At 42.3% G+C, this 22,807-nt stretch overlaps 1 protein-coding gene across 3 annotated transcripts in view; it reads left to right on the plus strand.

Annotated features, from left to right (window-relative positions):
* The window catches only part of LAMA1 (laminin subunit alpha 1), a 168,478-nt gene that overhangs the window by 115,821 nt on the left and 29,850 nt on the right, over positions 1-22,807 (plus strand). For 2 of the 3 annotated variants that reach the window (XM_045459554.1, XM_045459557.1), the window contains exons 31-44: positions 830-916; positions 1,210-1,403; positions 1,878-2,020; positions 3,648-3,737; positions 5,229-5,340; positions 6,807-6,969; positions 13,692-13,902; positions 14,310-14,426; positions 14,552-14,715; positions 16,472-16,607; positions 17,147-17,240; positions 18,845-18,961; positions 20,518-20,700; positions 21,344-21,498. In XM_045459554.1, coding sequence (XP_045315510.1) covers positions 830-916; positions 1,210-1,403; positions 1,878-2,020; positions 3,648-3,737; positions 5,229-5,340; positions 6,807-6,969; positions 13,692-13,902; positions 14,310-14,426; positions 14,552-14,715; positions 16,472-16,607; positions 17,147-17,240; positions 18,845-18,961; positions 20,518-20,700; positions 21,344-21,498 — 1,966 coding nt within the window. The remainder of the gene's footprint in view (positions 1-829; positions 917-1,209; positions 1,404-1,877; positions 2,021-3,647; positions 3,738-5,228; positions 5,341-6,806; positions 6,970-13,691; positions 13,903-14,309; positions 14,427-14,551; positions 14,716-16,471; positions 16,608-17,146; positions 17,241-18,844; positions 18,962-20,517; positions 20,701-21,343; positions 21,499-22,807) is intronic. The other variant, XM_045459555.1, reaches the window with a different exon arrangement.

Consider the following 22,807-nt stretch of genomic DNA (forward strand, 5'->3'; position numbering starts at 1 on the left):
GGCTGACCCTGAACCCTGTCACTCATTCCGGAAACTCCCACAGGTCAAAAACACAGGCTACCCCAGAGGTTTTTTTCCAGTGGGTTGCAAGTACCCATCTTAGCCTGTAGATGGCGCAAGGGGCATGGATAATTGAAAATGTGGAGGCAGGGGTTGTGGAAAGGAAGGAGCCAAAAGCTGAAATCCCTGAGAAGATCTGAGACGATTATTAAATTTTGAATGGCTCTGTCATTTTGCTTCTAATGGCCCATCACATGGCTCCCTACTTCGGGTTCATTTATTTTCAGATGGCGCCCTCCCCCATGTGCAGACCTTGCCCTGCTTTTCCTCCTTGCTGCCTTTCCAGTCAATTACCGTCACGGGGCACCTGTCAGGCTGCATCTTCCCGTGCTTGCTCAGGGTCTTGCACAGCTCTCTCCAGTCCCCTTTCCATCGAATAAGCCAGGTGATAATGCCCTTCAACCTCAGAACAAGACCCTTTTCACCTGGAAAGCTTTCTTGTTCGGTGACTAATTTGCTGTAATGTATGTGATCGTACAGATTCGTCGTAATCTGTCAATTCTTGGCCTCTGCGCCCACACGATTGTCACTGGCTGGGTGTGCGAGGAATATCTTTTGATGTGACAGATGCATGCGATAGTGTTGGTCACATGTTTGTTTCCCTTCTATTTGCCCCCAGTAGATTTTAAGCCCTAAAAAGGTTGTCTGTCTGGTGTAATCACTTAACTTTCAGAGCAATATGGAGTATCCTAAGACTTATGAATAACTGCCATAGGCAGATTTGAAGCCGTGGATCTAAGAATTCAAAAAACTATGTTTCTTCTTCTAGTTTTAGTCCCACTTGTGTCTTGGAAGGTGATCACGATTTCCGCTGTGATGCCTGCATTCTGGGCTACGAAGGACAGTACTGTGAAAGGTACCCGGGGGGGCTGGTTACCATGCGGAAATCGCTAGGTGCATCTGCCCCGTTGATGTGTACAGGGAGTATTTACTAACGGGATTTGGGAGGTGTTATCAGTTTGGATGGGCATGACTGATACGGGACCTTATTACTATTCCAAAACAGCATCTACGTAAAACGTAGAATGAGGCAAATGGGCCCACGTTCTTTGTATTTTATTTGGCAGAAATGACCGCTATCCTTGAACAAGAGTTGGTGTAATATACCAACTTGCTGCTGTTGAAACTACTGTCTGTACTTCTCTGCAGGTGCTCCTCAGGCTATCACGGGAACCCTCGAGCGCTGGGTGGCACTTGCCAGCGGTGTGACTGCAGCCCCAGTGGCTCTGTCCACGGTGACTGTGACCGCAGGTCCGGGCAGTGTGTCTGCAGGCCAGGCGCCACAGGGCTCCGATGCGAGGAATGCGAACCGAGGCACATTCTGCTGGAAAGCGATTGTGTTTGTGGGTATTTTCCTCCTCTAAACCTTTAAAGATTTTTCTCTCTCTCTCCAATGTTTCCCTGTTATGGCACCTGCAAGGATAAAGTAGGCGTGTCTGCGAGCTATCTGAGGAAATGACAGATGGACTCCGAAAGGAAATACATTCGGCATTCATTGCCATCGGTCCAAGTCAAAGACAAGCAAACGCACTCTGAAGTTTGGAGCAGTAGAAGGAAACATGCGCCCCACCTGGGATCCACGCTGGGCATCAGTTGTTCCTTTCTGTGTGACCCCAGGGGAGTCACCGATCTGATTTGAGGCTTAAAGGCATCGCCTGAGAATAGGGGCTCAGCACTTCTTGCTTCCCTCCCATCACGCAGGCGGAAGGGAGAATGTCCTCTGCCCTTGGATGTCATTACTACAGAATGGCTCGTGCAGATCCATGAGAAAACGTGCAGACGGCTGTGCATCAACTTCAACTTTCTTTTTCTTCTAGCTTGTGATGATGAATGTGTGGGTGTGCTGCTAAATGACTTAGATAATATTGGGGACGCCATCCTTTCCGTGAACCTCACTGGCGTTATCCCTGTCCCATCTGGAATTTTGTCAAACCTGGAAAATACAACGAAATATCTCCGGGTAGGTACTGGGAATACGGAGATGGGTAGAAAACCTATGTCACTGAGAGATGGGAGAGTCGGTGGGGTCAGTATTCTGTCCTTCTGTCTGTCTGCCTCATCAGTGTGGGAGTCTCGCTCCTGGCATCTAGGCTTCCTACAGTGTGATCAGGGACTTCATCATCCACACGCTAACCTGTTCCCCTGTGGGACCACTGTGAATTGTTTGACTTGTGGGGCGCCTGGGTGGCTCACTCGGTTAAGTGTCCTACTTGGGCTCAGGTCATGATCTCGTGGTCCAGAAGTTTGAGCCCCACGTCAGGCTCTGTGCTAACAACTCAGAGCCTGGAGTCTGCTTCGGACTCTGTGTCTCCCTCTCTTTCTGCCGTTCCCCTGCTCGTACTCTGTGTCTCTCGCAAAAATAAACATTAAAAAAAAGTTTTTAATTAAAAATAAATAAATAAATAAATAAATAAATAAATAAATAAATAATTGTTTGACTTGTTCCATAAATGCCTCCATAAAAATTCCTCCCCCATGGTCCTTCTGCCTTTTGGGAGAAGACAAGTCCCCTTGCTTCTCTTTATGACAGACCTTTGGATATTTGAAAGCCGCTGTCCTGATACAAATACAGGAAATAAACCTAGACGTATCTTCTTTAATGCTGGAATATGCTGATGATCAACTGTTTTCTGTAAATGTATTATTCTTTTTTTAAATTTTTTAAATGTTTTTTATTTTATTTTTGAGAGAGAGAGAGACAGGGTGTGAGTGGGGGAGGGGCAGAGACACAGAATGCGAAGCAGGCTCCAGGCTCCGAGCCATCAGCACAGAGCCCGATGTAAATGTATTATTCTTAACTGGGTTTGTGGGGCACAAAAGTTTCTCTTCCCCAGAAGGTATCTAAACATCTCTGGAGTAAATCATAGTTTTATGATTAGTCAGACAGGATCTGGGTCAAAAAAAGGAATGGGAAATTAAGAAATTGGCTTAGTGGACAGCTTGCTACTGTAGCATTTTTAATTCTAAATTTTCTTCTAACATTTATTTTTGAGACAGAGAGAGACAGAGCATGAACGGGGGAGGGTCAGAGAGAGAGGGAGAATCCGAAACAGGCTCCAGGCTCTGAGCTGTCAGCACAGAGCCTGACGCGGGGCTCGAACTCACGGACCGTGAGATCATGACCTGAGCCGAAGCCGGATGCTCAACCAACTGAGCCACCCAGGTGCCCCCGTAGCATTTTTAATTCTAATTGGAAAAAGTGCAGTTCTTAATTTTGCTTAAAACCTACACGTTAGAGTTTGAGATAGTCAATTTATTGTGTCATGTGGTAATGAAAAGGATTGTCATTCCTGAATGCTGTGTTTTTAGATAAAAGCCTAGGCGTGTGTTTGTGAATCTGGCTGCTTCACCCATCTGCTCGTCTTCTCTCTATAGACATAATGGCCATAAAGAAAGGTTAGGGAACTCTCAGAGATGTTTTTTCACATTATTTCTCCTGAAATGGAGAAAAAAAAAATGTTTTTGAAAGGTGAAAATATTCTCCAAAAAAAAATAGAAAAAAAGAAAGCAATGTTTAAATTTCTTTTCCACTCACTGTAGACCCTCTGGACTAAGAACCAGCAATTTGTTTATTTTGTCCTTTTTAGGAAGCTTTATTAAAAGAAAATACACGTAAGGACCTGGCAGAAGATCGGCTTGAAGATGTTGCAAAACAAACAGACCACCTGCTAAGGGAGGTAAGTGCTTCACACAGAAGACCCGCTTCCCACCCAGCCCTTGAAAGCAATTGCATCGGGCTGGTCTGGAAGGTTCTATTAAATCAGGGCAGGCTCTTTCTCCCGGGAGCTGTGCTCCAGGTACCTTGTCATCAAATTGGTTTTAACCCTCTGCCAGTTTCTGTGCTTTAGCGGGAAGAGACTCCTGACTTAATTTCTCCTGTCACGTCTGCGGAGTGAGGACTTGGCCAAGTCTCTGTGCCATCGGCCTTGTCATTCCTTCTGGTGAACCGAGGGGCGGGTGGGTGTGTGGTGTCTGTGCAACCCTCAGGCTTCGGGCCGCGTGCTTCTGACTTGTGCAGTTTGAATGTCAAGTGAGCCTGTTTTGATGTCAGCAGGAATGATGTGTTTGTTCAGCCCATTCCGGATGAATGGTTTTTAGTGAACCGCCCCCCGCCCTCCAAAATCTCATTTGCAGATGGTGAGGGAGGCCTATTGTCAAATTTATAATTTTCACTTTTGGATTTCGTGTGTGTGTGTGTGTGTGTGTGTGTGTGTGTGCATATGCACGTGGACATATGTATATAGATATGTGTATGATAGTGTATCTATCATCTCGTGCATGTTTGTATCTAGTCCCTGTCAGTATTCACACACACACACAATCATGTACCCTAAAGTATTAGGTTGGCCTGTTAATTTAGAATTAAGGATGATTTGGGAAGAGTTTAAGGGTTTAAATGTGGCTTTTAAGTACCTCAGTGAGCAAACATTTGGTAGGAAATGATAAGCTGATTAAAATAATTCTCTCTACCCATTAAAGAAGATTCTCTTTGGATTTTGACTAGAAAACACTTACAGAACCAGTCTGAGTTACTTCACACTCCTGAACATCACAAACAACCTTTCCCTTTACAAATTATAACGTTCCTAATAAAAATACCTGCAGAGGGCAGCTGGGTCTCTGCCCTCGGGCTGCCGGCCTCACAGACATCATGGCGTTGTATCCTCATAAGGCCGCAGGAGGTAAGGGTTAATATTACTCCATGTTACCGATGAGGCCAGGAGATGGTTAAGTACTAGGTCTCCAGCCCGACAAGGCTGATGGCCTAACACCCCGTTTGCACCTGACTGTGTTCTTAACTCCTGAACCGAGTTCTCACGGTCAGTGCAAATTAGTGAGATTTTACTTTCGAAACTCTATATACTTGCATCCTAAAGCGAATATAGAGTCTTTGCAATAGACACACTTGGGAGTTTGTGGTTTAATAGCCAATTAGGCTCTTTCAAACAAAAAAAAATCCATCTTTTCCCCCACAGACTGAGTAGTAAATTATTTCTCTAACCACTTAGTTTCCAACCCTGAAATGTTAACCTGGGCTCCCATGATGCCGTGGATAGCTTTACTCCATACCCTGGGATATATTTTGTTGCCTAAAAGAGACAACTGGAACAGCAAAGCTTGCGTGTCATTCAAAGTCAAACTAACCTGAGACCTTGACTTTCTGTCAGCTCACTAGAGTGTTAACGAGTAGCCAACATGTAACCAGGGCGACTGAAGGAATCCTTGACAAGAGCCAAGACCTCATGACATTTACTGAGAAGCTGCAGAGAACTATCCAAGGTAGTGTGCTCAGTGTCTCGCCTGTGCTTATTTGGTAGGAAGGTCTCCATTCACTTTACTCAGTGTGTGAATAGATGTGTGTGACTTGTACTAGCCTGCCCAGAACCAAAAGCCTGGAATATTCCATAGTTGGGGATCCTGAGTCCTGAATCGGAAGATCATAGACTTTCATTCAGAGTTTTGTCTTTTAGAAAAATGAATGCTTTCTTTTTTATTGTCTTCGTAATTCCTTGTAAGTTCCTAAGTATCAGGTGAGTATGGTGCCTCCCCATTTATTATGAGTTTGTCAAATTAACACTTATTAAGTGGAACACAGAGGGCCCGGATGATGAGCCAAACCCCCGCAACAGACGCCAAGAGAACATGAGATGCAGAAGGTTATTACTCACAGGTCTAGGAGGAAGTACCCACCATGCCTCGAGGGGCCACCCAAGGGGGGTAAAGGTGGGGTGCAGGCAGAGAGAGAGAGAGACAGACAGACAGGCCCTGAGGCATATTCTTTTATTGAGGTTTTTGGTGGAGTGCTTTGGGGTTCCAGGCTAAGGCTAGGTTGGTCAATCCAAACCAAAATGGGGGGGGGGGCATTGGTAAGGCCCATGGAGGTCTTATCAAAGAGGCCCATAAGGAGAAGGCCCTGGGAAGCAGGGGGGACTTGGTCACAAGGGCTGCTGGGGAGGTCCTGACAAGAACTGACATTTGCTTGTTGACCTTGTTGGGGCTGTTATCTGGGGTATGGGCTTGCATGAGGGACTACTGTCAGTTCAAGGTCACTGCAGGCTGCTTGGCCAAACAAAATGGATGCCAAGGCAGCAATACCATGGAGCAGGAGAGCTAAACTCTCAACACCAACCCCTCTGCCCAGAATAGGAGCTGATAGGATTTGGGGCTTCAATGTATACCCACAGTATTAGAATAATTTAGTTCTGCTCAACTGGGATGTCTCATCTGGCTTTAGGAGTGCTATTTTCAGTTTTCTGGCTACCAGAAACATATTCTTGCTTTTCTTGTTTGATTGTAGTTTAAGGATATAAAAAGTATTAAATCCAATATAAATTAGACTTTATAGGGCAAAAGGTAAGGAAATTATTAGAACAAATAATTTGTTTATTAAAAAGAGTAGTGTTGAGTATTGGTTCCTTCATACAGTAAATATTTACTGAGAGCTTTATGTGCAAATGTTTGTGCCAGGTGCAGGAAATGGTGAGGGAAACATGGTGGCCACAGCCCTTGCCCTCATGAGTTTATGGATACTGGGGAATACCAACATTAAATAAACCAATAATCTCAAGTTCTTGAGTATTTTAGTAAGGGGCAACTGGAGTAAATTGGGATATATGGGCTGGCCTGAGGTTCAACCCAATTTAGGTGAACAAAGCTGGCCTCACTGAAGAAGGTTCTAAGTTTTTCCATTTTAGTGCTGTCCACTTTGAGAGACCTGTTGAATGATTGATGACTGTTGTCCATAGAGATTATTGAAAAAGCAGCAACTCTAAATCAGACCTTGGATGAAGACTTCCAACTACCCAGTTCTACTCTTCAGAATATGCAAAAGAATATTACATCTTTGCTAGAAGTCATACAGAAAAGGCATTTCGTGCAGTTGCAACAGAAAGCCATACTGGAACTCAAGTAAGTTTCTAAATACCATTCGTGACACAATCAATTAGAGGTAGGAGCTTGAATACTGAGGGCTAAGGAGGCATGTGGGAGCAGGGGAGGGAGAGGATGCTCTCACTGGGGATGGAATGTCATAAGAGAGGGGCACTATTGTCAAAAAAAAAAAAAATGAAGAGACGGGTGCCAGCTACTCCCAATAGAGGGAGTATAATCAATGCCAGTATCTGTCTTTGTGTCATAGGTTTTGTTTTTCTTAGTGACTCTGGAACATTTCCACCTAGCACAAACAAAAGAACCTCATGATACCATATTTACTGAAGATCAAGTATAATGCAGTGAATTCCCATGGAAGAAAATATGGTCAGTGGCTGTTACCATGCTGTAAGCTCTCAGACAGATTGATGTTATGTCAGAATGATTTAGCCAGTTGTTCACACTCTCATTAAAAACCACAATGTGGTGTGACAGATCAAAGAATTGTTAGACATGCTCACTAGGAGTTTGTATTTCCTTTCAGGCTTTTTTCTTAGTGTTTTCACAATTATTCCTTGATGTAATGTAGCACAAGGTGTGTCTCTCTCGGGTTGTGATAAATATCTTAGTAGTTACACCATATGCCATCAAGACTCCATTCTCTACAGTGCAATATTTAATCTATTTTAACATATTTTGCTATTTTAAATAATGTGATGGACGTCTCAGAAAAAAATCTTTTCCTACACCTTACATTATCATCTCTTATTAGGATAGATATTAAGAAGAGAAATCATGTAGCCAAAGAATTTGCATTTTGAAGATTCCTGACTTGTGTTTCTAAATTATTTTCTAACAGATTTAAAAAACAATTCCATTACACTTCCACTGGCAACACACTGCAGAGTTGAGCTTACGTCTTTCTTCATATACGTCTTTTTTTGAGCTTATGTCAAAATCATTGAATATGATACTTGACATTGTTGATTTGTTAGGTAGGAAACAAAAGGAGGAACTTACGGTCAGATGGCATTTGGAGAGAGAACTAGTAAAATAATCACTGGAACATTGGTTAGGGCCAAGAACTCATAACAAAATGGCTGTGAGGAGAGATCAGAGGAGGGTGAGGTCCCAGGAAATGGCGAAGAGTGCTGCCATCTTGGAGCACCTGCTCTGGGCTGGGGAGGGCACAGGCTTCACTTCTCTCATCCTGTCACATAGTCATCTCCACTGCTTTGTGAGGTTGGGGAGGGTCCAGCTGGGGAGATGGGCCCAGAGACTACAAGTACTTTGCCCAATATTAAACCTCCAGGATCATATGAAACCTGACCACACACCTAAACCCTATGATCTTCCAACCCAATGGAAGGAAGAACCGCTTGAGACCCAGTCCATAAAAGATGGGTGGGTGAAATTTCAATGTTTGGATCAGAGACGTGCTAGGTTATAATCATGTTTCCCTGGCCCTGACCTCTCATGTGCATTCTCCCTTCACCTGAAATGTATGGCATGGGAGGGGAAAGATCTCACCAGCACCCATCATTCTTGAGGCAGCCGTTCTAGGCTCAATGCTGCTTCCCAACCATCCTTAGCTCCTACTGCTTCTAGGATTACACATAAACTTCATGTATTCAATTCCAGCTCTCCTGGGGCTCCCTTATTGGCCCCACTGTTCCTGTCATCCACACATGATGTATCCTCTCATTGCATCTTCCCTCAGCTGCCTATCAGAGTCAGTGGGGGAGCTTATTAAAGATGAAGATCCCCTGGAGATTCTTGGGAATCATTTGTGGGGATGTCTCTCCCACTATTACCACAGTCAGTTCAGTCGTTCATTTGTTCCTTCATCAAATGGATTGAGTCCCCAGGGGATAGGCATTGTGCTGGGAGTTGGGGACACAAAGGAGAACAGAGCCCTCCTCCCCACTAGGAGCTTGTAGTCCAAATGGGAGAAGTTCATTTTCTAAGTAGCATTTGGGAAGAAGGGGAGAAGGTAGGGTGGCCCCTCTCCCCTATTCCCTTAGGGCACCTGGACCTCTCACCTGCTGGGCCCTCACTACACTTTTTCTGCTGTTGTGGCGCTTTTTCTATTTGCAGTAAAGTTACCCATAAGATTGCTGATCTCTCTCTTCAACTTGTGAGTAAAATCATTGCTACTAAAGATAACTTTTATTTAAAAACATTTAAGAGTTTATTTATTTTTTTAACATTTATTCATCTCTGAGAGACAGAGAGAGAGAGAGAGCATGAGTGGGGGAGGAGCAGAGAGAGAGGGAGACACAGAATCCGAAGCAGGCTCCAGGCTCTGAGCTGTCAGCACAGAGCCTGATGAGGGACCCGAACTCACTGACTGTGAGATCATGACCTGAGCCGAAGCCGGACGTTCAACCGACTGAGCCACCCAGGCGACCCAAAAACATTTAAGAGTTTAAAATGTGTTCTCTGGCCTTCTCTTTCTTATTTTCCATAGATAATCCCTGAATGTTTATGCCATTTCAAATTTCACAGATTATTTTATGAATTATGTATAAACTTTTCATTATGACTCTTAGAAAAGTGGTCATTTATGCTGAAGTATGGCATTCTTTTTTTTTTTTTTTAATGTTTATTTACTTATTTTGAGAGGGAGGGGCAGAGGGAGAGGGAGAGAGAAAATTCCAAGCAGGCTTCACATTGCCAGCATGGAGTCTATGCGGGACTCAATCTCACAAACCATGAGATCATGAACTGAGCTGAAATCAAGAGTCAGATGCTTTACCAGCTGAGCCACCCAGGTGCCCCACTGCTGAAGTATGGCATTCTCATAGGTGAGAATATTTATCACACCATCCAGGTGCTTATCATGCTTGTGTTGGGGTCCCTAAGACCATTCAGAGTTTCACTAGGACTCTAGGACTCTCCAGACTCATGGCCAAGATTTCTTAGGTGATGTATTTAGTATGCCCAGCTGGATACATAGGGGAGAAGATACAGCAGAGCCTGGAGGAAACCACGCAACTTTTCCTAAGCCCTCTCTCCTCCATGGGGGTCACAGCATATACTGTCCCAGCAATGCAAATGTGGCACCATGTATGGGATGTTTCTACCCAGGAAAGCCCATGAGAAGTTCAGCATCCAAGGTTCAAACGGGGGGCTGGTCCCATATGCACCCTCTACCAAGCACATACCAAATTCCAGACTCTCAGAAGGAAAGCAGGTGTTCAACATAAACCACATTGTTTGCACAAATGGTCGAGGCAGTGAGCCACTCTTATCAGTTAGGGATTGGTGGGAATGTTTGCAGATGCCAGCCAAGGGCCAGATTTGCCAGCAGACCTTTCTAAGGATAGCTGACTCCTTTACTGCATGCTATCAATTATCCTTTGTAGCTGTATATCCTAGCTGTTTTCCATGCTCGTGTCTCCAGGGCTATCCAACGATATTTCATTAAAGAAATGCATCCTGTGACTACATAAGTTTGGGAAAGGCAATGTCTACTAAGGAGAGACAAGGACTTCTCTTCTCAAAGCTTTTAGTATGCTTGCTCCTGTGCATCGAGACTGTCCAGGAGGAGCTGAGAGAATACAGCCCAACTTACTTCACCATGGCACTCTTTCTCGTGGAACCTGCTTCCAACTCATGGGGCGTTGGTGCTGTGGAGGAATATAGTTTGAGGAACACTGGCTTAACTGTATCAGTTGAAGAAATCTTGAAGGAAGAAATGAAGAGTGCTGAGTTTTTTTGTTGTTGTTTTCTTTTCAATCTTTGCCAAGTCACTGATGACTATATCCCTGCATGTGATCAGTTTTTGGTGGTAAAGTCACTTCACGGATGAAAAGTTGACCTCTCTTTTAAAATTTCGTAGAGACTTTAATGGTGAGAAGTGACTGATCCAGTCCACTCTCACCGCTGTTGTTTAACATAGTGTTGGAAGTTAGCCTCAGTAATCAGACAACAAAAGGAAATGAAAGCATCCAAATTAGCAAAGAAGAAGTCAGACTTTCACTTTTCGCAGATGACATGATACTCTACATGGAAAACCCAAAAGAATTCACAAAAAAAGCTGCTAGAACTGATACATGAATTCAGCAAAGTTGCAGGCTACAACATCAATGTACAGCAACCTGTTGCATTTCTATACACCAAAAATGAAGCAACAGAAAGAGAAATCAAGAAATTGATCCCATTTACAATTGCACCAAGAACCATAAAATACCCAGGAATAAACCTAACCAAAGATGTAAAAGATCTACATGCTGAAAACTATAGAAAGCTTATGAAAGAAGTTGAAGAAGACACAAAGAAATGGAAAAACATTCCATGCTCATGGATTAGAAGAACAAATATTGTTAAAATGTCAATACTACCCAAAGCAATCTACACATTCAATGCAATCCCAATCAAGATTGCACTGATATTCTTCTCAGAGCTAGAACAAACAATCCTAAAATTTGTATGGAACCACAAAAGACCCCGAATAGCCAAAGTAATTTTGAAGAAGAAGACCAAAGCAGGAGGCATCACAATCCCAGACTTTAGCCTCTACTACAAAGCTGTAATCATCAAGACAGCATGGTATTGGCACAAAAACAGACACGCAGACCAACGGGATAGAAAAGAGAACCCAGAATTGGACCCACAAATGTGTGGCCAACTAATCTTTGACAAAGCAGGAAAGAATATCCAATGGAAAAAAAGACAGTCTCTTTAGCAGATGGTGCTGGGAGAACTGGACAGCAACATGCAGAAGAATGAAACTGGACCACTTTCTTACACCATTCACAAAAATAAACTCAAAATGGATGAAAGACCTGAATGTGAGACAGGAAACCATTAAAACCATAGAGGAGAAAACAGGCAACAGCCTCTTTGACCTCGCCTGCACCAACTTCTTACTTGACACATCTCTGAAGGCAAGGGAATTAAAAGCAAAAATATACCATTGGGACCTCATCAAGATAAAAAGCTTCTGCACTGCAAAGGAAACAGTCAGCAAAACTAAAAGGCAACCGACATAATGGGAGAAGATATTTGCAAATGACATATCGGATAAAGGGTTAGTATCTAAAACCTATAAAGGACTTGTGCCCCGATGTTTATAGCAGCGCTTTCAACAACAGCCAAATTATGGAAAGAGCCTAAGTGTCCATCAACTAATGAATGGATAAAGAAGATATGGTTTATATATACAATGGAATACTACTTGGAAAAGAGAAAGAATAAAATTTTGCCATTTGCAAAATGTGGATGGAAGTAGATGGTATTATGCTAAGTGAAATATGTCAGGCAGAGAAAGACAGGTATCATGTTTTCACTCATATGTGGAACTTGAGAAACTTAAGACCGTGGGGGAGGGGAAGGGGAAGAAATAGTTTCAAACAGAGAGGGAGGCAAACTATAAGAGACTCTTAAATACAGAGAACAAACTGAGGGTTAATGGGGGGTGCAGAGGGGAAAATGGGTGATGGTCATTGGGGAGGGCACTTGTTGGGATGAGCACTGGGTGTTGTATGTAAGCAGTGAATCATGGGAATCTACTCCCAAAGCCAAGAGCACACTGTATACACTGTATGTTAGCTAACTTGACAATAAATTATATTAAAAAAAAAGTGACTGATCCATGGTCAGAAATTAGAGATATATTGGATTTACTTGTGTGTCTCCCATGTACTTTGAGTTCTTGTTGCCTGTATCATAATGCGACTTCTTACGATCACAAGAAATCATAAGAATGTTCACGTAATTCCTGGTGGTGCTCTTATGTCAGAGTTCAAGCGTGCGCCTTTGCAAATGTTTTCTACTGTGTCTTCGGCCAGCAATCTTGTATCTGTGAAAGCTAAGGGTGATTCACACGGCATTTTTCCATGAACTCTTTTGAAGTTCTCCTAACAAACTGAAGCAGGAAGCTCATGGGATATATTTAATCCCTGTCAAAGTTTATACTGTCAAAATTTCATTATTCTATGTAACTGTGGATTCAAAATTGACTTACACAAGCAATTTGATAGCATATTTACAAAAGAATAGGAAAGAATATCTTTTGATTTCCTAAAGCGTGCTCTAGTATCCATGATACAAATTAGATCTTTCTGGCACTTTGAATTTGAAGTTTTTATAAGGTCTATTTTTTAAGTCGCTGCAGAAAAACCTTTATGTCCTCTGAGTACATTGGTTGGTAACTTCATAGCAAATCGCTGAATAGCCTCTTTTCAGTTTCTTGCCATACAATAACACAAGACTACAAGCTGCCATCGCTCCCAGACCGTGGGTCCAATTTTCTGCCTCCAGATTCACAGAGATGATTTCTTTCACTTCTTTCACTGACATATGTTAGGAAGTTTGTAAATGAAGATAGTTTGTTAAGGACAAAGTATACATATACCCTGCCTGTAGCGGTCTTAGAAAAATTACTCCTTTTTAAATTTTTTTTTTTTTTTTTTTACATTTTATTTATTTTTGAGACAGAGCATGAATGGGGGAGGGACAGAGAGAGAGGGAGACACAGAATCGGAAACAGGCTCCAGGCTCTGAGCCATCAGCCCAGAGCCTGACGCGGGGCTCGAACTCACGGACCGCGAGATCGTGACCTGGCTGAAGTCGGACGCTTAACCGACTGCGCCACCCAGGCGCCCCTAAAATTACTCCTTTTTGAAGAGGTTATGATGTGATTGCATTTACGGTTTCACCAAGACGCGGCGTGTGGATATGCAGATCCTTCTGCTACGTTTCATGATGTGAGTGTTGTTCATTTACTCACTATGCGAATCGTCTGTATTTATCAGGGCTGCTGAAGATTTATTGTCACAGATTCAGAATAATTACCAGAAGCCACAGAAAGAGTTGGAGGTATTAAAAGAAGCAGCAAGCAGCCTTCTTTCAAAACGCAGCAGTGAACTGCAGGCAGCGAGGGACCTTGTGAGGGAAGCAGAGGTGAAGAACCAGGAGAGCGCCCGCCTGCTGCACATTGTCAGCGCCAACCTGCGAGAATTTAACGTGAGTCTTTTTTATATATATAATTTTTTAAGTTTATTTATTTTGAGAGAGAAAGCGTGCAAGCAGGGGAGGGGCGGGGGGATGGGGAGAAAGAATCCCCAGCAGGTTCTGTAGGGTCAGCGCAGAGCTTGACGTGGGGTTGGAACTCACAAACCTTGAAATCGTTTCCGGAGTCTGAATCAGGAGTAGGCACTGACCGAGCCACCCAGGCGCCCCTAAATGTGAGTCGTAATAAGGACAGTCTCTTTCCTTCTCAGGGCTGGGATCAAATTCTCCTATGTAAATAATAGCATTTTTAGCTTTAAAAATGAGCCCCAAGTACTAACTTCAGCACACAGTGTCAGGCACCGACATTTGGAAGCTGACTTGCTCTTTTGAAGCATCCTCAAAGGCGATTTTTGCCACAGGATAAGACGGTGCGTGTTCAGCAAGAGCAAAACTTGACCTCCACGCTGATTGCCAGAGGGAGAAGATTGCTAGACGCTGTCACTGCACCTGCAGATGCTGTAGGAGATGCTCTAGCAGTAAGTTACCGCTCAGCACAGCCACATACGGGTTCCAAAGCATCTTCACACGCTTCCTCCACATGCACAAGCGTGTGCTGTCACATAGATGCACAAGTAGCCACAATATGAATTTCTCTCCGTAGCAGTTAGAGCGTCACCGAGATGAGCTACTTTTATGGACTGCCAAAATCAGGCGCCATGTAGATGATCTGGTCATGCAGATGTCCCAAAGGAGAGCTCTTGACCTTGTCTACAGAGCAGAGGACCACGCAGCTGAACTCCAGAGACTAGCAGGTGCTCTGGACAGGTGAGACCAGACTTTGCAGGAGTCCCAGGGGTGGTGACCCATTGATAGGAGACAATAAGAACGGCTCTTTTGATGACAGTGTTGGGTCACTCTTCTTTGGTCTACAAGTGAAGACCGCTGTTTTATTCACAGGGCGAGAAGGATTTCCTCCCACATCTGGTAACATTGTTGTCTTTCTGCATAGATGGAAAAATACGAACTGACCTGGAGGGGAATTAATACAAATGTTATGCTATGATATCAAGCCATGAAGGCCTTGTTAAGTACCTACTAAATACTCGGGGCTTTGTCAGGTTGGATGGAATGGCGATATTAATTTTTTTTAATGTTTATTTAATTTTGAGAGCGAGAAAGCGTGAGTGGGGGAGGAGCAGAGAGAGAGAGGGAGACACAGAATCTGAAGCAGGCTCTAGGCTCTGAGCTGTCAGCACAGAGTCCAACATGGGGCTCAAACTCATAAACTGCAAGATCATGACCTGAGCTGAAGTTGGACACTTAACTGACTGAGCTACTCAGGCACCAACCCCCTGTGATATTTTTAAGTATCCCAGCTTAGCTAAGTACAGCAAATGAAGGAACTAGTGTTCAGCCTCATCGATGATTTACACAGTATTGTGGTTAATTGGTAAATTTATTTCTTTAAAATTTGTTACAAATTGTAGGTAGAAAATGTCTGGCCGCACTGGGAATATCTGTGCTTCTGTGTGCTGCGTGTGTTTTGTGGAAGGAGAAAAATAAATATCTTTCCAATTTGAGGAATGCTGCCATCAAAGATTAGCTCACACAACAAAAGCAATTAAAAATGATAGAAGCTAGAATGTTGTGTGAATTACGTGCCGCGTGGAGCATTACCACCTACACATGCCATGAGAATCTGTAATAGAAAGCAGAATTCGATACTCAGCTTCTCTTTTCATCAGCTTTCATTATTTCCCAAAAGAAAAAAAAAAATACTCTCTGACTACATACATGGCTAGAACAAAACCTTTATTCCCTAGCACGAATTATAAAAGCAATTTGTTATGATAAATAAAGTTAAGTAACATTATTACCTTCTGTTTATCAATCACCAAATTTTGCCAATCAAGTAGTAACTGCTAGTGTCTGGTCTGGGCATCCCTCAACTTGATAACCTTGGGAAGAAAATGAATTGAGTTACTCAGCAGGCAAAGATACGTCAATTGTCAGATTTCATTCTCAAGATAGAGTGACCTGGATGAGATTGCACCATTACCAGTTGGCAAGTTCATAAGTGGTTTGCCCACTTGTAAGAGTGGAGTTCAGATGATTGAAATATTATCTGATCCTCCTCCAACCTCTAGTGAATTTCATTAAATCGGTGTGTACATTTTGAGGAACAAGATTCAGCATCCTTATATATGCTTAGGGAAGCTTTTTGAAAATTAACAAGTGCAGAGCTGGAGAGATTACAACCAAGGCAAACAGGGCATGGTGCCCCAGACACGTGCAGGGGGCTTGAACAGAAACAATGTTGAGGGCAGCTGGTGGAAACTGATGCTGAAAAAGCTGGGCAACAGTAATGGTCTCTTCTTTGGGTGTTCATTAAACAGTGCTTCTGAATGTACTCATGACAATGTAGCTACTTCTTTCAAAGATCGCATGTGGAGTTGGAGGAGAATCCTTACTAATTCCTTGTTGATACTTTTCTAAGCGTAAGAAACTAGGAAACCTTTAGGAATAGTGGGCAAGTTCCACTTAGTTTATACTAACATCTGTACATTTGTTGATTACGTAGTGGCCTTGGCAGTGTTAGACATGTGTCCCTGAATGCCACCAGTGCAACCCACGTCCATTCCAACATTCGGAGCATGATTGAAGAATCAGAGAAAGTGGCAAAAGATGCTCTCAAGATCGTGACAACGGCGAGTCTGGTGAGAGCTGCCCCGGGGCTGCACTAGATGCCTTCCTCTTCTAGGCACTATGGGAGATTGTTCCAGAAGGTGCTGAGCAAAGACCTAGTAGCTTAAATTCGTGCTTGTCAGCATTCTTGTCTGGAGGGATCTGTTTGGCTCTGTCATCATGTGATATAAGTTTTAATTTCTTAAGATTGTAAATACTTCTTTACAAAGACCAGGGACTAGTGATGTGGAGATGAGGGAAATCTCACAATTTCTTATAACAAGAGGATGATGCTTCTTGATACATACTTGAGACAACGTTTCTTACCTGTGGAGGAATATTCATCTAATGGTGGTTTTTGTGTTTATATATTTAAAAATACTTTGTGTTCTTTCTCCTCAGCCATAAGTTAGGACAATTTAAATTGTCCCTACATGTTGCCTAGTGGACTCCCATGTCTGGAACTAGATGGGAGGCTATTCGGATAGAGTTGCTCTCCCGTCTCCAGTGGGAGTGCACCTGCACGCACCCCCCCAACCCCCCGCCATGTTTACTCTGTCCTGTTTTCCAGTTCTCAGAATCCCTTGCTCCCAATGGGAAAGTGGCTCTCCAGCGCAGTTCCAGATTTCTAAAAGAAGGCAACAGCCTGAGCAGAAAGCATCAAGGTCAGTTTCTAGCTTGGACTGTATTGCTAAGCAGAGTGAATACAAACACTTTTCTGAGCATACTGCTGGAACATTCTCCGCTCCTGGAAGAATTTGAAAGTGAACGCTTCTTTGTCACCGTGACATGCCCATTTTCTGATGTAGGAACGTCATATTATAATTTAAGTTTTATTTATTTTTAAACTTTTATTTTAGTGCTGTCTCTTAATGTGTGGGCACCTCTAACCTTCCATAGGCTTGTTAAGCCTTCTTTGGTAACTAAATCCTCCACTCGTGGCTTTAGCTCATGAGCTGTCACCGTTTCACAGCGTCTGTCAAGTTCTCTTTGGCTTCAGGGCCTCCTCTCTTCATCTCACACTGTTTTGCTGGTTCATGAAGAGTCGTACTGTGTGTGGTATATGCTTCTTTTGGCACTTTTGCCAGGCAGAGCTAATGTAACGTTAGACGCTTCTCAAGTCATTACTGAATTAAATCATAATTTTATAAAAAACCCATGTGGTTAGTTTTTCCTGAGGGTTTCAGTAAACAATTATTTGGCATGTATCAAGAGCTCTCCAGTAAGCACAACACAAAATGGCAGCAGGAATCTGCTGCGTAAGAGAAACAGAGGAGTTTTGTAACATACACTTTTCACCTGAATATCTTCTAATATATCAAAAACACCAAGTCTTTTCCTGTAGGAGTAAATGGTGGGCTGTAAACAAAGCTCATGTACTCAGACCACTGCCATGCCCAGTACTGGCTCCCATAGCTGTATGAGCCAGGGGCATGGACGTGCACATACTTTTGTTCCTCTGTGAGTGACACTATTTAAAATTTATATTGTCATCTCACGGTAGAGAAAGTTCCTAATGCTGGATCATAAAGCACATTAGACACAAACTCTAGCATCAATGTTGATGGGCTGTGGTTTCCATTTACACAGCCAAAGGTATTTCACAGGCCACCAAATAATGAATTTTCTGGCAACTAAAATTTTAAGCAGAACCATCGTGTTCATCAAGGATTTTATCCGTAATTCATTTTTTAACGCTGTGTCCAGAATCAACATGTGATTGTGTATTATGAACAGAAATGTTAGAAGTAAAAGCTTTGATCCCACAGCTTTGATCAGACTTGAAGGAGGCTGAGTCTCCTACCTGTTGGGTGGCGACAGAGTGCAGGAAGGGGAGGGTCATTCCCCCAGGGAAGCATGGTGGGGAGCAGCTGGGGAAGATTCCAGGGCAGGACTATGTCTGAGGTTTTCTAACCCAGAGGAGAGACGTGGACAAGATTTAGGTGTGGACGGGAGGTCAGTGAGTGATCAAGATTGAGTGATTTAAACACAAGTCTTCACCTTGAGCTCTAATTTAATTGGACATGCAATTTAAGAAGAAATATTAGGAAGAAGGGCAACAAGCAAAATAGAAAAAATGATCAAGCAAGCAAAAAACACCCTTAATTTCTCTAATGAGTGATGCTAAGTCTTTTGGGAAAAATTTCAATGTTGGGGGTCTCTGTAGAAAGCTGTTGATTCTGTAGACAGATCAGAGTGATAAATGAAACTGTTGCCTAGGCACCTTTGAGTAGCCAACCCAAAAAGACACTTTTCCCCCTTTAAATAGGTATCACATTGGAACTGAGTAAATTGAAAAATACAGCAAACAGATTTCAAGAGAATGCTCATACAATTACTAGGCGGACCAATGAATCACTCTCCATCCTTAGAGCATTCCCTGAAGGTAAGTGGAAAGGGGGTTCTTGATTTAATTAATGTTTTCTCATTTCAAAACCATTACACCTGAGCATGAGGAAGTCCTGCCATGAGTCTGATTAAGAGCCCTCGCTCAAGAGGAGACCAAGATTGATAGAGTTTTTACTTGCAGAGGAGTATGATTTGGAAAGGAAGAGGACTATTTTTGAAATAATTCCAGAACGCTTGCATTGAAATGCTAGAATTACACTCTGAAAAACAAAAGCCTTGGGAGACTTTATGTTAGCATTCGAATTGCTGACTTTTAAAATGAGCTTGACACATCCCTTAAGTGAAAGGGTCATTCAGAGAAGTCAGCAAGAAGGGGAATGTTCCTGCTTTAAGGGAAAATGCTAGATTCATTATAAATGTGGGCAATTAAAGAACTCTTGCTTGGTAATCTTCCTTCATGAGGCAATAAAGCATTCTAAAATAAGCTCATAAATCACTTTAATATTGATGGTTTGGAAATGCACTATTCATTAAAATTTGAAATAGGATAACTTTTTAAAAGTGTAATACAAATGAATCCTGCTGCAATGCATTACTTCCATTCCTTCAACCTTCTCTTTTTTTCTTAAGAAGTCTTACAAGATGCCTTAACAATTCTAGAGTTCTTTCTGCTGGTTCACCTTGTAAACACGAGGATTACTGTGGGGACCTGGGCTTGGGGCGCTTTGGACTGACTTATAACCTTAAGTCATTGGAGAATTTTCTGATCTGGACAGTTCTTCCTTCCTTCCTCCCCTTCCCTCCCTCCCTCCCTCCCTCCCTCCCTCCCTCCCTCCAAGGATGCATGATGTATGTCGATTAAACACTTAAAAATATCTTTTTATTTGGAAATAATTTCAGACTTGCAGAATAGTTGCCACAAGAGTCAAAAGAAACCTGTCTACTCTTTATTAGCTTTCTTCTAGTATTAATATTTGTCCCATTTGTGATTGAATACTTTAAAAATGAATACTAGTGCCTTTTAAAAAAAATACATCACCCAGATTTTCTAGAATAACTAAATTCCGCCTTACTGATTGTGACCATTTAGTCTTTACTCTGCTGTTATGTCTCGTAGCCAGTTGACACTGTGGGCAGATATCACTTCCTCTAGCCTGCCACACGCCCATCTCACCTACAAGTTTAAACTCCCTAACCTTCTTATCCACACACAGAGGGATCCGAAGAAAGTGTTTAAAGAATATGAGAAGGGAGGGATAGAAGGGAGACCAAAGAAAGAAGTGTAGCTTATTAAACAAAGACGATGCTGAGCACATGGCAATTAGCAGGTGTTGTCATGATCTCTCTATGTACTAAAATTTCAGTACAGAGGATTGTTACCAAGATTATTTCATTTGTCCCTCAAAGGGAGCAGTAAGGCATTGTGATATGCAGCCTTAATACTGCCTTTAAAAACCGGAAGCCCCATTTTGTGTTCAGCAGCCAGTAAGAAACACTGTAACAGGTTTCCATGTAAACTTACATTTATTGTGGTTTATGGTTTTCTCCACGTATAATCACTGAAGTGCATGCTTGCATATACATTTATTTCAGGTGTCAGAGACAAAGGAGCCAAAATCAAAGAGCTGGCCTCATCTGCAAATCGGAGCGCTGCAAGCACCCTAAAGAAGGTTGTAGGATTGAGCAAGGAGCTGTTGAATACATCAACTGGCTTGTCCAGGGTTAATGCCGCCTTACAAGAAACAAACAAACTTCTGCAGGACTCTTCAATGACCAGTACGTTACAGTCTCCCTTCCCATTAGGAGAGTCTGCATCGTGAGATTTTGAACTGGCCAGGTGCACAATGGTGTCTTGTTCACAAACAGGATTCCTAAAGAATAAAAATGCACTGATATCTAGATTTGCATTTATAAAAAAAGAGAAGGGCCTTGGGTAGTGCCTGTTGCTGGTGCATTTTTCATATACAGTTGACCTTTGAACAACAGATTTCAACTGTGTGGGTCCACTATACAGACTCGATAAATACAGGTACTGAAAATATATTTTCCTTATGATTTTCATAATAACATTTTCTTCAGCTTACTTTATTTATTCTTACTTTACTGTAAGAATACAGTATAAAATACAGGTAACATATAAAACATGCTATTTGATTATCTGTGTTATCGGTAAGGTTTCCAGTCAACTGTAGGCTATTCCTAGTTAAGTTTTGGGGGAGTCAAAAGTTTTACAGATTTGCAACAGCATAGGGTTTGAGTGCCTCAACCCCTGCGTTGTTCAAAGGTCAACTGTAGTTAGCAAAATTTCAAGGATTTGATTACTAGAATATTCTATTTGATCCAGTGCACTGGTAATGAAGAACTAATTTCTCTGGTTTCCACCCTACCACCAACTTCTTTGCCACCTTGAACTTGTTAGCTCTGCTAGCTGGAAGAAGAGTTAAAGATGCAGAAACACAAGCCAGCCTTTTATTTGATCGGTTGAAGCCTTTGAAGACATTAGAAGAGAACCTGAGCAGAAACCTATCAGAAATCAAACTGCTGATCAGCCAGGCCCGGAAACAAGCAGCTTCTGTGAGTGTGGGCTTCTGTGGCTCTTGGGGATGTAGCCATCCCATAGCTGGAGCTCTTGATAACTCCAGGACTCGGGGAACTCCTGTGGAGGAGGTGACTGTCACACTGGTCCCCTGGACTTCCGCTGACTCAGCTCTTATATCTTAGATTTCTCGCAGCCTTGTCTGCAGTATATTTAAAACTTTATGTTAAGCATATTTACCTAAATACATGCATATATTTTTTCAGTGGCAACTTACGACTTTCATGTATGTGCCTGTGCCGTGTCTCAAAAATACCTTCTTTCCTGCCCCAGACAGTATATTTAAATATACCACTTAATTAGTCTCATTTTCTGTGGGTTTTTTTTTTTTTTTTTTTTTTTTTTTTGCTTTATTCAACATGTTTCAAAATGTTAGCAAAGAGATCTCATGTCTGTATGGAGATTTATAATTGTAGCCTAGATGTATCAATTTATAACTATTAGCCAGCTGGTATAGAGCATGTGGTCAAAGTGTTTACATCTAAGTTTCAATGGCTGAGTATGGTATTATTGCCATCATTTAACCAACCTGGTGTTAATAATCCGAGTACTTTTCAGAACGTTTGCACACTATGAGCCTCATCCTCCAGGAGTCAGTCCAACAAAACACTCAAAACACACACAAATCCAGGTCACTAAATGCAAAAAACACTTGATAGCTGGAAAAGTACGAACGTGAGAAAATGTTTTACGGCCATCCATAGCACATGGCACTGGTTGTGCTCTAAAGGAGAGGCATTTCAGGGAAATAATAATACTTTCAACAAAATATGCAGTTGTCACACTACTGGGGATTTATAGAGGATAAATGTGACCTCTGGTCTCATGCTATTCTGCCTGAACCCTTCTAGTTAAGAAAAAGTTCTGGAATCTTGAATTCTCTCTCCCTCGGGTGGCCTTGTGATTGGAAAAGGGCTGTAGGTTGACCTGGGCTCTGGTTTCTATTTATTTCAATTAAAGTTACCAAATAAATGCAAGCCTGATAGATATTTCCAAATGCTCTGGTTAATACAAACCCATAATCTTTAAAATTAATATAAGAAATATATGCAAATACTTAAATATGTAGTAAGGACAAAAATTTCTCTATAAGTATTTGCTGAATGTATAAATAGATGATCCCTTCATTTATTTGTCAGACCATTACCAAATATCCTCCCCACGTGGTGTAAAGATGCCAAGGTGATCTGGAGAAGCTCCTTGTGTTAAGGAATTAAATCTCACATGAGTGAGACTCTTTCCAACATAAGATACTCTTAAAACTTCAAGAGTGATTTTTTAATAGTT

This window comes from Leopardus geoffroyi, chromosome D3 (genome assembly GCF_018350155.1).
Source record: "Leopardus geoffroyi isolate Oge1 chromosome D3, O.geoffroyi_Oge1_pat1.0, whole genome shotgun sequence".
In the NCBI taxonomy this organism is placed as follows: domain Eukaryota; kingdom Metazoa; phylum Chordata; class Mammalia; order Carnivora; family Felidae; genus Leopardus; species Leopardus geoffroyi.